Source organism: Furipterus horrens, unplaced genomic scaffold (genome assembly GCF_987537825.1).
Source record: "Furipterus horrens unplaced genomic scaffold, mFurHor1.1.pri manual_scaffold_6, whole genome shotgun sequence".
Classification (NCBI taxonomy): Eukaryota; Metazoa; Chordata; class Mammalia; order Chiroptera; family Furipteridae; genus Furipterus; species Furipterus horrens.
The window spans coordinates 110,142,595-110,154,653 of record NW_028327176.1 but is presented as its reverse complement, the minus strand read 5'-3'; the positions used below and the strand labels follow the sequence as shown (position 1 = coordinate 110,154,653).

The window sequence follows — 12,059 nt, the reverse complement described above, 5'->3', positions numbered from 1 at the left end:
TCATGTTGCAATGCAGTCATACCTGATGTTCTTGGAAATTGGAATGCTCTCACACTACCCACTTAGAAAATATATATTTATGTACAAATAACCATCTCAAGTAATGTCTTCCCTGAGAAATTCTCCTTAAAACCCACAGACAGATTTAGACATCCCTTCCAATGTTCCCATAGCACCAATTACATACTCTATTGAAACACTTTCCATTTATATTTCAATTTTTTATGCTTCTGTTGGTCCCCTCTAGTGAGCCAAGAGCAATGATGTGCTAGAGCTGACTTGTGCTGGCTCACAAGATCCCTTGTAATATTCTGAAGAATTTTGTGAATTGGTGGTTAAACACAGTCATTAATAAAAATTAAATGACTTCAACTAAAAATTAAATTAATTATATTAAAGGCAAAGATAGTTTACATTTAAAAACTAATTATTTATTACAATTTGAGCTCTAACTAAAATGATATATAATGGTGGTCTACCATTTATTTCTTTCCAAATCTGTTTTTAACAACATCATGTTGATAGCCTGAAATTAGCCATTGTAAGAGAATTTACACCAAAGATATTGGAAATTCTAAAATCCAGGACTTAATCTTTTTTTATCATGATTATACAGACTCAAGAAAACTATGGAAAAATGTTAATAATGTCAATTTAACTGAAAAGTATGTTGTGTCTATAACCTTGGCATTGTGAATAGAACACAAAATTGAGAAAATGTTTTTCTAATATGTGAAAACCATTGTCCAATTCAGAGCAAAGTTGTTCACATCGCTGACAAATGAGTTAAGCTCTGGCATACATATTCGAGGTTTCCTTTTCAATTTACTTGCTGACATAAATTAATATTTCAAGGATTTGTATCTATGCTGTAGATTTTCTGTGTAAGACTTTAAATAAAAGTGTAATTAAGGAAGGAAAAGATAACAGTCTTCCATAGACCAAATGGTAAACTAGCTTTTATGACTAGAGAGAATACTACTATGTAATCATCATATGAAGTGTTCTTATTTTAGTGCTGATTGATCTGAGTCAACCCATACTTCTACCAGGTGAGAATAGTTTTCTTTGTGCTAATTTAAAAATCCAGTACATATTTATTGAACAAATACTCTCTGGAATACACTATGTTAAGCACCACAAGTCTGTATTCCTTGCTTTTCAGAAACTAAAATACTAAAAAGAGAGAAAATTGTAGAAAAATACAGTGTATGTTTATACATTCTAAATAGCATAAGGGAAAAAAAAAGGCAGAGGGTAGAGATATGCCATGTGCTTGAAAGGAGCAGGAAAAAACTTCCTGAAGGTTGTGTAATACAAAACGGCCTTTAAATCAGTAGCATTTACTCAGATGAAAACTATCCCAAATTGCAGACAAAAAATATGAGATGGAAATCATTAATGAAAAAACTGAAGAAATCGAAGTCAGACTCACAAAAAGTCATGTGTAAATAATAGCAATATATAAAGGGTAAACCAGATGGAGAAGAAATCATATTTTAAAAACATTTTTAACTTATGAAAAATATTAATCTTCTGATTAAATGAGCTCAAAACTCTTACTCAAGATTCATGTGGAAACTTTTCTTTCTATACATTTTTGTTTACATTCCTGAACAAAATAAAGAGATTTTTTAATCCTCCAGACTTAAATGAAGTTAATGGATTTGTGGGGTGTATCAATGTCCTTTTCAGGGGAAAAAAAATACACCATCAAAGGTCCAGAGGCAGAAAAACTAAAGATGTTTTACTTTTTCAAAAGTAGGGAGTAATTGAGATGAATAGCTAGAGCTGAGAGTAAAGCCAATGACCACAAGGGGAAATAAAACTAAATGACTCACAGAATGATTGATAACTTTCTGCAATGGAAAATCCACATTAGCTTTGTTAGCATTAATTTAGTCAGATAACCAAACTCACCACACAAAATTATTTTATTTATGAGACTTAAAAACCATAGAATGTATAACAAAATAAACAAACTTTATTTTGCTTCTTTTTCTTCCTCCCTCCTTCCCTTCCTTCCTTCCTTCCTTTCTTTTCTTTTTTTTAAGCAACAATCACTACGTTTGTTTTATAGAAAGTTGACTCCAATTGAAGGGTCCTAAATTTTATAGTTTTAATCTTAATTATGGTTACTATTTATGGAAGAAAAAAAACTCCTAGTGGCATTGTAACAAATATGTCAACACTACCATTGGGTTATTACAAATGTTTTTATCTACCCATAATATTTTAAGTAGAAAAATTTACTTTGAATTTCTTAAATTATCTTCAAAGTATCAAAATAAATCCCAGAGTAGGTATTGCTACTTCAATAATATGCTGAGTTTAATTATTAAGTATTAATATCCAGTTCATGAACTATTATTCAAAGCTATGTGGAAATTATTGATCTAGTAAAACCTGATGCAGTATAACTAACCAAACATAGAAAGGAAATCAAAGTTACATTATATAAAATTTCATTAAGAAAAATAGATCACAATTAGTCACATTGATTGCTAATAAGTCTTTCAACCATCTTCTGCCTCAGGGGTACGATGATGGCTTCGGGGGTGAATACGATGACCAGACCTACGAGACGTATGATAACAGCTATGCCACCCAAACGCAAAGGTAAGGCATTTGCTGTTAAAGCATCCTTCCCAGTATTGTTTCTAATCCTGTTATTTCATTTCTTGTATCTGACTGTCAGTTATATTATGTGAGAGTTTCTTATAGTAGTTTTTCCTCCATTGTACCTCTGAATTATGAAGTTGTTTACTAGACTGTGAGAGGTAAAAGATAATAACTTAAAATCATAGTGTGTTATTCTGAGACATGATTATCATAACCAATCAATTCATTAACATGCCTGTATTTAATGAAAAATGTTATTTTTCATGTTTCTTTGAGTGAATTCATAATTAAGACAACAATTAACACCAGTCAGTTGTCCAATGTAGCTCTTTTTCTTAAAACATAATTTTTCTTTGTAAAACAAAAGATAAATGGTATTTTTGCTTTGAAAAGAGGAAAATTCATAAAACACCTTAATGAATCAAAAATTCCTTTCCTTTCCCGATGGGTCTCTAAATGATTGTTGAATATATCTCATTAGATTGACTCAAAATTTGTGATATCAATGGATGTTTCAAATTTATTTAGGTATTATTTACAGATAGTAAATTTTGCCCATTGAGGATACAGTTGTGTGAGTTTGGCAAATGCAAACCACAAAAATTAAGATGTAGGGCATTTTCATCAGTCTTAGGTATTTTCTTTTGGCCCTTAATAGACAACTTTTCAACACAGGCCTTAGAAACCATGACTTGTTTTATGTCACTACAGTTTTTCCTTTTATAGAATGTCATATAATTAATATGAAGCAATACAATATGCAGCCTTTTGAGTCCAGGTTCTTTACTTTGCATTATGCATTTGATGTTCATTCATGTTGTATGTATCAGTGTTCTGTTTCTTTTAATTACTGTGTAATGTTTTGTTGTAAGGATGGACCATAGTTTCTTCATTCACCAGTTGAACGATATTCGGATTATTTCTGTATTCTCGCAGTTATAAATAAACTTAAAACATATTTGTTTTTAAAAAAATCAGTTATGAGTTTTTTTCTGAAATAATTGTTTTAACTTAACTTTGATTTCATGGAAAAGGTGGAGTCTATATACTATTAGTTGATTTTCCCTAATTGTGATGCTGGAAACCAATATAACTCCTTGTCACAAAATCATTATAGACTTGATCATTTTTTGTTCAACTTTTTTGGTACCCAGAGAATTTGAATGACTTTTAAGTAATATTTGGCAGGAAGAAGTGGGCAAAGAAATTACTGTAAAGTCATTATGTATATTACATAAGTGTGCATTTTTCATGGCCTGAAAAATGAAAGGGGTCAAAGGCAATTCTATTTAAAGAGAATACTGTAGGAAGTCAGGAGAAAGATGAGTGTGAACTGATAACTTTAAAGCTAAACATAACATGAGATATCATTATGGAAATGACCATATTCAACTTTGAGTAATTGGTGCATTTATAGTAGATTAAATAGAAAAGCCATCATGAACTAAGAGCTTTTACTGTGGGTATTACCTGAATTGTCCCAATTACCTTTTGGAACACAGCACAGTTATTTAGGATTAGGGAAAGTTTTGCATGGCATCACAGACACTGAATAGAGCAGTATATGCAACTTGGCTACATATTTAAAGCAACTGATAATGTTTTCCTCTAAATAGCTAGTACATCACTGTATGTTAGTACATAAAAATGAGTGATAATAGCCCTGGCTGGTGTGGCTCAGTGAATTGAGTGCCAGCCTACAAACCAAAGGGTCACTGGTTCAATTCCCAGTTAGGGCACATGCCTGGGTTGCAGGCAAGGTCCCCACTTGGGAGCATGCTTTAGGAAAACACACATTGAAGTTTCTCTTCTTCTCTTTCTCCCTCCCCTCTCTCTAAAAATAAATAAATAAAATCTTTTTTTAAATAGTGATAATAAAATTCCTTATCTTGTTTCAGAAACTGGTAAAAAACATGATTACCACACACTACAAACACAACTAGAATACATAGCTCTGTAGAGTTACATTCAGCTTGTAGAGATTCTGGAATCATTTTCTGAAAATGAGAAACTGTCTACATCTTTCTTCCTGTTTAATTTGAATGGGTTTAACTGACACTAAGAGAGGAGGAAGAAGAAAAAATTGGGAATTAAGATGATTTATCTTTAAATATATAAAAAGTGAACACTAAAATAATTGAATGTAAGTATGTTTAAAAAACAATGGCAATATGGAATAATTCTGGGAAAAATATTTTGTTCAAATAAAGTATGATTTATATGTAAAAGAACATTTTCTATGTGCTTCTGCTACCTTCTTTTTACCCCTTACTATCCATTCAATTTTCTATGGCTAAATTCTTTGCACCTTTGTAATTCTAGCTCAAATATAACTCTTTTGAAAAGTCTTTCCTTAATACTCTTTTTTTAGAAATAAGTTATTTCTTCCCTGAAGTCCAATAGCATGAAATCCTTGTTTCTCTGTGGCACTTTCTTTCTATCTCTGTCTTACATTGGGATCATGTATGTACGAATTTCCTACCCCCCCCCCCCACTACTTGCCCAGAATCCTTGTAGGATCCACCCTCATGTCCTTCACGGTATCTAGCATTGAGACTTTCCTGGGCTATGTGTTGTACAGATGATTATTGAATAAATGAATGTCAGACCTACTGTGTACCTACACTAAGAAGATTCAAAATAAGAACCTCATCCCTCAAAAAGAAAATAATATTCAGAATTATACCTATCATATTTACTGACAAAATATGTATTTAGAGATATCTTAGTGCTAGACAAGAAAGGGTAAAGAAAGCGGATCATGAAATTCTATATTTAATAATTATAAAATAATTATTTTGGTAAAAACATATTTTCAATACTAGTATAGCTATGGCACATTAGAGGTTCTAAGTGAAGATTTGTTGAATAGGGAAATAAAAATAAATGAATGCACTAATGAACAAATGAAATTAACACTATTATTTTAAAAACTCTGGAAAATTCTTAACTATAATATCAACTTGTGATACAAATGGATAAATACTGAGAAATTTTATTACATAATTATTAAATCTCTACTTTTAGATTATTTCTATTGATCCAACTATGCCAACAGATGGTAAGATTAACAGTGCAGTTAAATAAGCATTTATTATATAATTAGGTGTGCCAGAAAGTGTACTCACCATACAGTATACTTCTTTTTAAATTTTTAAATACATTTTAATATTTGCTCCTAATAATTTGTTTGAGGGGTTATTTGCAAGCTATGTGTATATTTAAATAAATATAAGTGAAACAACTACTATAGGATAGTCAGTTTATTTTCTACAAGAATCAGTCTAAATTTGTTTCTTTTTCAAATGGTGGCTCTTTATTTGGACTTCAAAAGGTGTGATTTGAATTTATGGAGAAAATGGAGAAAGTTTCTGAAGAAGTGGAATAAAGACTATATGATCATAAAACCTCTCCATCATTTAGAAACGACTGTTATTTTAGCATTGTCTTGGTCAAAATCAGAAGAAATGCTGATCTAGAATCTTGAAGGTAAGACAATAGATTATGAGTGGCTTAGCATAACTTAGATGAAACATTAAACTCTTTAGAGAAAATGGTCTTTAATTGACTAGTTAGCACTGGTGAATACAGAATTTGGGGAGATTATAAAGTAGAATCTGGCAGGTGCCTAAATGAAATAATTACATCATGTTTAATAGAGAGTCTAAGGGAAGTTCACAAGGTAACAACTCTACAAAGGTTCACCTGGAGTTCAAAACCTATAACAATTTTAATTAATCCCCACTTTTCTTGTAAGGTGTCTTTAGTTCTGGAACATTTCAAATGGAACAGAAAATAAACTTAAGAGGCAGCTCAACTAATGACATAGTGAGCACTGGTCTCCAACCATCATTTTTTCTTGCTCTGTGTCCATGGGGAAAAAATAAAGAAATAGATTGATGAGTTTATCATGCAAGCTTCAAATTGCAAGAATAGAATTGCAGTTTCCAGGGGAACTAAATTACTTGAAGTCTTTGCCTCAAGACAAGTTATATCCTGTGATTTACACCTTTAATTGGACCAAATATTAAATTCTATTCATGTTCTGATACCCCATTTTTAATGTACTCTTCGAAGTCTTAATATGTTCAGAGATTAATATTCTGAAATTATATATATTCACAGTGTTTTATCAACCAATTGGTTTCTTTAATGCCCAAATTGTAAACAAGAATTTATATCAAACCAAAGCATAGATGTAGAAAAGAATAATTTTAGGTACAATACTTAGAGGCAAATATTAATATTGCAAATGAAGCACAATAGCCCAATCCTGATCTTTAATTTTAACCACAATTTAATTTGGATATGAAATATTGAGAATTTATCATTTTTCAGTGTAACTTTTTAAACTACAAGTTGGTATAATAAGAAAAATATCAAAACAGAAGCCTTTACATTCCTTAAAGCATCAATCAGGTGAAACACACAACCTACAAAAAGAATTCTCTTTTCTTTAGGTTAATGAAAGAATGTGTCCAGGGTGCAAAGATACATCTCCCTCTGACATACAGGGCAATAGTTCCCAAGTTTTCTAGGATGAAGACCCTTTTTGAATACTGCCTACACACTAGGGCCTATATAACAAGGAAAAACAAATGAGACTCTTAAGTTAGGCTAATTCAGGGGGAGTTTAATAAGGGAACTACATTCAGTGGCAGAGTCTAGTGAAACCACAAGGACTAGTTTCCCTGGGCCAATGTTTTTGCCACCAAAACTGGGAATGAAAGGCAGTACCTATATACTAAAAAAGGCAGAATTTGCAGTGAACAGGTGGATTCTTGGACCCCCTTGTACCCTTCTTAGCTCTTCAGGGGTCAGCACCCACACAGCAAGAGACACTGTTCTGTTGCTCAAGGCCAGTGGAACTAATGATCGTTGGCAGCCGTCCGTCTCGAGAGACGATGGTGTAGCTTCTTAAGAGTCTATCTGCACCGCCGAGAATGGCTGTGCAGTCCAACTCGGGAGTGACACGGTATCTGTCTCCTCCCGTGTTGAATCGACATCTTGCGATGACGCTGGAGTGTCCTCTCCAGTGAAGCTGAAGCTACAGAGCCTGGGCAGGGTGATATGGAGGGTCTGCTGTTGCCCATGCAGCAGACCCCCCCTCTCTTCACAGCTGAAGGGTCCAAGGGAAAGACGGAGTCAATACAGCTTGGCTTCAGGTGCGCCGCAGGAGTTGCCGGTGTTGACTACAACGTCGAACCGCCTTAGGGACTCCGGCTCCGGATTTTCTGTCGGGGTTTACTCCCTTAGCCTTTCCCCTGGAGAGGTATGCCGCAAGGCAGCGGAGGTTTTTTGGAGTCAGAGTTTTCCTTCTCTGATGTGCCCTGACTCGAAGATCGAACCAGTGACACTTAGCTCGCAGGCTGACGCTCAATCCACTGAGCCAAACCAGCCATGATACACAATAACTAACATTAGCCTTGTGCTGGCTGTTATGCTAATTATTAGACAACTTTACAGTATTCCCTCACTTATCGCAGGTATTATGTTCTAGACCACCACCACCCCCCGCGATAGGTGAAAATCCGCGAAGCAGGAACCTTACATTTATTTTAGTATTTATATATACTTTAAGGCTTTATAAACCCTTCCCACACACTTATAAACTGTTCCCAGTTCCTTATTAACCTTTCCCACTCCCTTATTAACCTTTTCCACACTTTCATAAACACTATTTATGTTCTTAAACATATTCTACACTCTTAAACCTATGTAACTTTAACAACATACATATACAGTACCGCAAAATCCTGTGATATAGTAAAAAATCCATGATAAATAATTAAGTGTAATAGTTTTTAAAATCCTGCAATACAGTGAGGCTGCGATAAGTGAACCACGGTATAGAGAGGGACTACTGTATCTCATTTAGTACTTGCAGCAACATCTGAGACAGAGAAAAATTGAAGCTTAAAATTATTAAATAACTTTCCCAAGTTCATTCAATTAGCAAATGTTGGATTCAAAATAATATCTGCTGAATTCAGAGGCCTCAGACATAAAGACTAATAAATACTGTCTGAAATCTAAATCAAACCATCTATTCAACAGGTTTCTGTTATGTAGCTGAACATTCCAGAGAGAATATGCATTTAATATACTAAAAATGTAACAAGTTATCTGTATGCTTTCCAAAAGGCTGTGGCAAAGGCTAAGTCGGTGCAAGAAAAAAATGAAATTATTTTACTTTCACTATTGTTTTTAGGTTATAAGTTTAATGTGATACTATGAGTCTACAGAAACCCTTTTCATGAAAAATTAAGTTTAAGGCATTGTAGTTACCCAGTAATTTAATAAAAGTTATAATATTAAGTATATAACAGCTTGTCCTATTCATTTAAGTGGGACTATTTGCTATAAAGTGACTCACCTTCATTTTGTAATTCAATTCTCTTCTCTCAAACTATAGTCAATGATAAGATTGAATTTACAGACAGTTATTGAATTTGAGATATTTCCCACAGTCACTCTACAAGTTAGCTGTGTTTTCATGCCATCTACAGACCTCTGCATGCATCCAAACTGAATTTGGAATGGTTTAATTTTATCTCAAAGAATGAGAATCCAGCCTTTGATACACACTATTTTTGTTGCTATTGTTCTCATCTGACGTATTTATTTTAGACATCTAGAAAAACTGTCCTTAGTTATAGAAAAGAAACCATGTATCCTCAAATTATTCATTATGTATTCATTGTTATTTAATCTGTTATTGATTTCAGGTTGTTCTGATGATAACTAAACTACAAGCTTAAACAGTCAATTTTTATTTAAAAATTTACCATTAGAGTACTTTTTATAAGACTTTAAGGAGAAGAGTTATAAAAACCATTTTGCTGAGTCATTGGAATGACAGGTCTCCCAAGCGAACTTAAGGAAGTGTCCCCGTTAGTAACTGGGACCTACTCAGTAATTTATTAAGATCAGGACAGGTCAGCATGCCAGTCATTTTTCCTCAGCAGATCAGTATACAACTGGAGATACACCTCAACGAGAAGCAGAAAGGTATTGGACAAAGCACCAACCAGATACTTCATACTCTGAATTGTTTGTATTTTAGAAGACAATACTATGCATATACTATGTATTTGCATATTACCTTCAGTGGCATCTGTACCAAAATATATATTTAATATTATTGTTTTGAAATATATGAAGAACAAGCAGGATGTACATATCTAAAATAACCTCTTGTCACTTTAGATCAGTTTTGTGGCTTAATGATTTCAAACACCCAGTTTGAGGAAGCAATTTGGTTTCAAACTTTTGGACTTGGTATCCAAATATAAGTAACAGTAGACTTGTATTATATAATATTCAGTTAGATTGAATTATAGATGTGTGAAAGAAGCAAGAAAGATGTCTGAAGGGCTAGGCAAGGAACACTTGACCAATTCTAAAGGGAGTAAGTTTCTAATTATAACAACTACAATACAGAGTAGTTGTTATATGAAGGTATCTAATTATCAAATGAGGGGGATAGTTTTGTCCTCATATTACAAATAAAGAAACCAGGACTCAGAATGTTTACCTTGCCCTGTACTTTATAACTTGAGGTAAAAGATCCAATCTTTGCACTAATTCTTGTCCAATGCCATTTTGCTTCCCAAACACTTTGCTCTATTTTTTGAATATTTCAGCTAATTAAGGAACTCTTAAACAGAAGTAACATCTCCTTTCTTATAATCTCCATTTATAGGCATCGATCACTAATTGGCTTTGTGAGGCTGTATGTCATACATCTAGCTTTCTCCTACATATCAGCCTTTCTTTATGAAGATAATGTCCCTCAACCAATAGCCACTCAGAGTTTGAGAGTGCTTTCTTGGCTATAATTCTTCACCTTCGTGTGCTTACACTCTTTGCTGTATGACTTTTCAGTCTCTCCCAAGAAAGAAGCAGAGTATGTTTTCTTGACTCCTTGCTATCACATATCTTGCCTTAGCTAATAGAATAATGCACTTCTGAGCCTACACATGAAGAAAGCTATGCGTTTCTCACTTTCCCTCTTACCATTGCCATGAAAAGAGCTTCCCCAGACAGCTGGTGTGTAACCCCTAGTCTGGGCTCCAAAATGAACACACAGGAGCCCAAACCTTAGTGGGGCCAAGAGCAGCTCCATCTATAGCTTTGAACAGAAACCCTAAGTCCAGCCTAGATCAGCGAACCTCTAGCCCAACCAAAACATATGACCTAAATAATTACTTATTGTTGTATGAGGCCAATAACTTGTGATTGTTTGTGGAGCGACATTACTGTACCAGAGCAAGCCAGTATCCAGGATAAATGACCAGAGAGACATGGTCAACTTTTCCTGGTACATTGTGATCCCTATTTCACCAAGTATCCTTACTGCTCTCTTCTAAAGCCATTCCAGTTGTCCAAGTGTCTGTCTTATTTTATGGCACAGTGATCTTGAGGAACATTATATCAGATGTGAGTTGACTGGTGCAAAGAAATAGCACTGTTACATTTTTGTTCTTCTTGCTTTAAAGCCCTTCACCATTGTTGGGTTTTATTGGATTTATTTTCAACTGAAAACCTAGTTCTTTCTAAATGATCTGCTGTCAAGCAAGTTTTAACAACATCCTTAAACTTTACACTGATATTTTTAAACTAAATTAAGAAATGTACATATACCTCTTTGACAATTTACCTTTTTGTTTAGGCTTTCTATTAATTTGGAGCTATGATTTGAAATACTAATTGTTAAAACAAGCATATCAGTTATACTTCCTGGCATAACTTCTATTTATTTATCAAGTACTTTCAAAAAAAATTTTGGAAAACAGAGAGTACCAAGGGCAAAATTCAGTAGAAACATTTAAAGTGACATTGGCCACTAATTAAAATTTCATAAGAACAGTTATAAACATAATCATAAATCAACATGGCTTCATTGTCAGGCAGCTTATAGATCAGTCACAAAGAAATTATGTAAGACTTTAAAACTACTCATTTATTTAATAAACATTCATTGAATGTCACTGTTCTGGACCTATATATGCAAAACAAGTAAGACATAATCCAGACATTGGTTTATTCACAAGTAGTGCATCAGAAATGTGGCAAATGAAGTTGCATATTTCTGGGCCCCTGCAGGGGCCTGCAGATTCAGACTCTCAAGAATAGGGCTCAGGAATCTGCATTTTTAGCACAGTGTCCTATGATGCTTACATACACTAGATATTGAGAACCACTGTTTTAGAGGAAAAGACAGATTTTTTTAAGCTCTGGTAGAGTGAGAGCTGTTCTACATGAAGATGTGAGCAAAATAGTACAGAAGGTAGGTGGGAAGGGGTGACATCTTGCCTGGGAGGCTGGGTAAAGCATTATTAGTAAGGAGCTGACCATTGAGGTGGATCCCAGGAAGAGATAAATACTTTCTGAGGTGAAGAAGTAGAGGAAGTTCCATCTGCATAGAAGATAAC

General features: G+C 33.8%; 1 protein-coding gene across 1 annotated transcript in view; it reads left to right on the top strand.

Annotated features, from left to right (window-relative positions):
* KHDRBS2 (KH RNA binding domain containing, signal transduction associated 2) overlaps positions 1-12,059 on the top strand; it is a 571,359-nt gene that overhangs the window by 525,047 nt on the left and 34,253 nt on the right. The window contains exon 7 of the mRNA XM_090280495.1: positions 2,537-2,619. Within this exon, the coding sequence (XP_090136621.1) occupies positions 2,537-2,619 (83 nt within the window). The remainder of the gene's footprint in view (positions 1-2,536; positions 2,620-12,059) is intronic.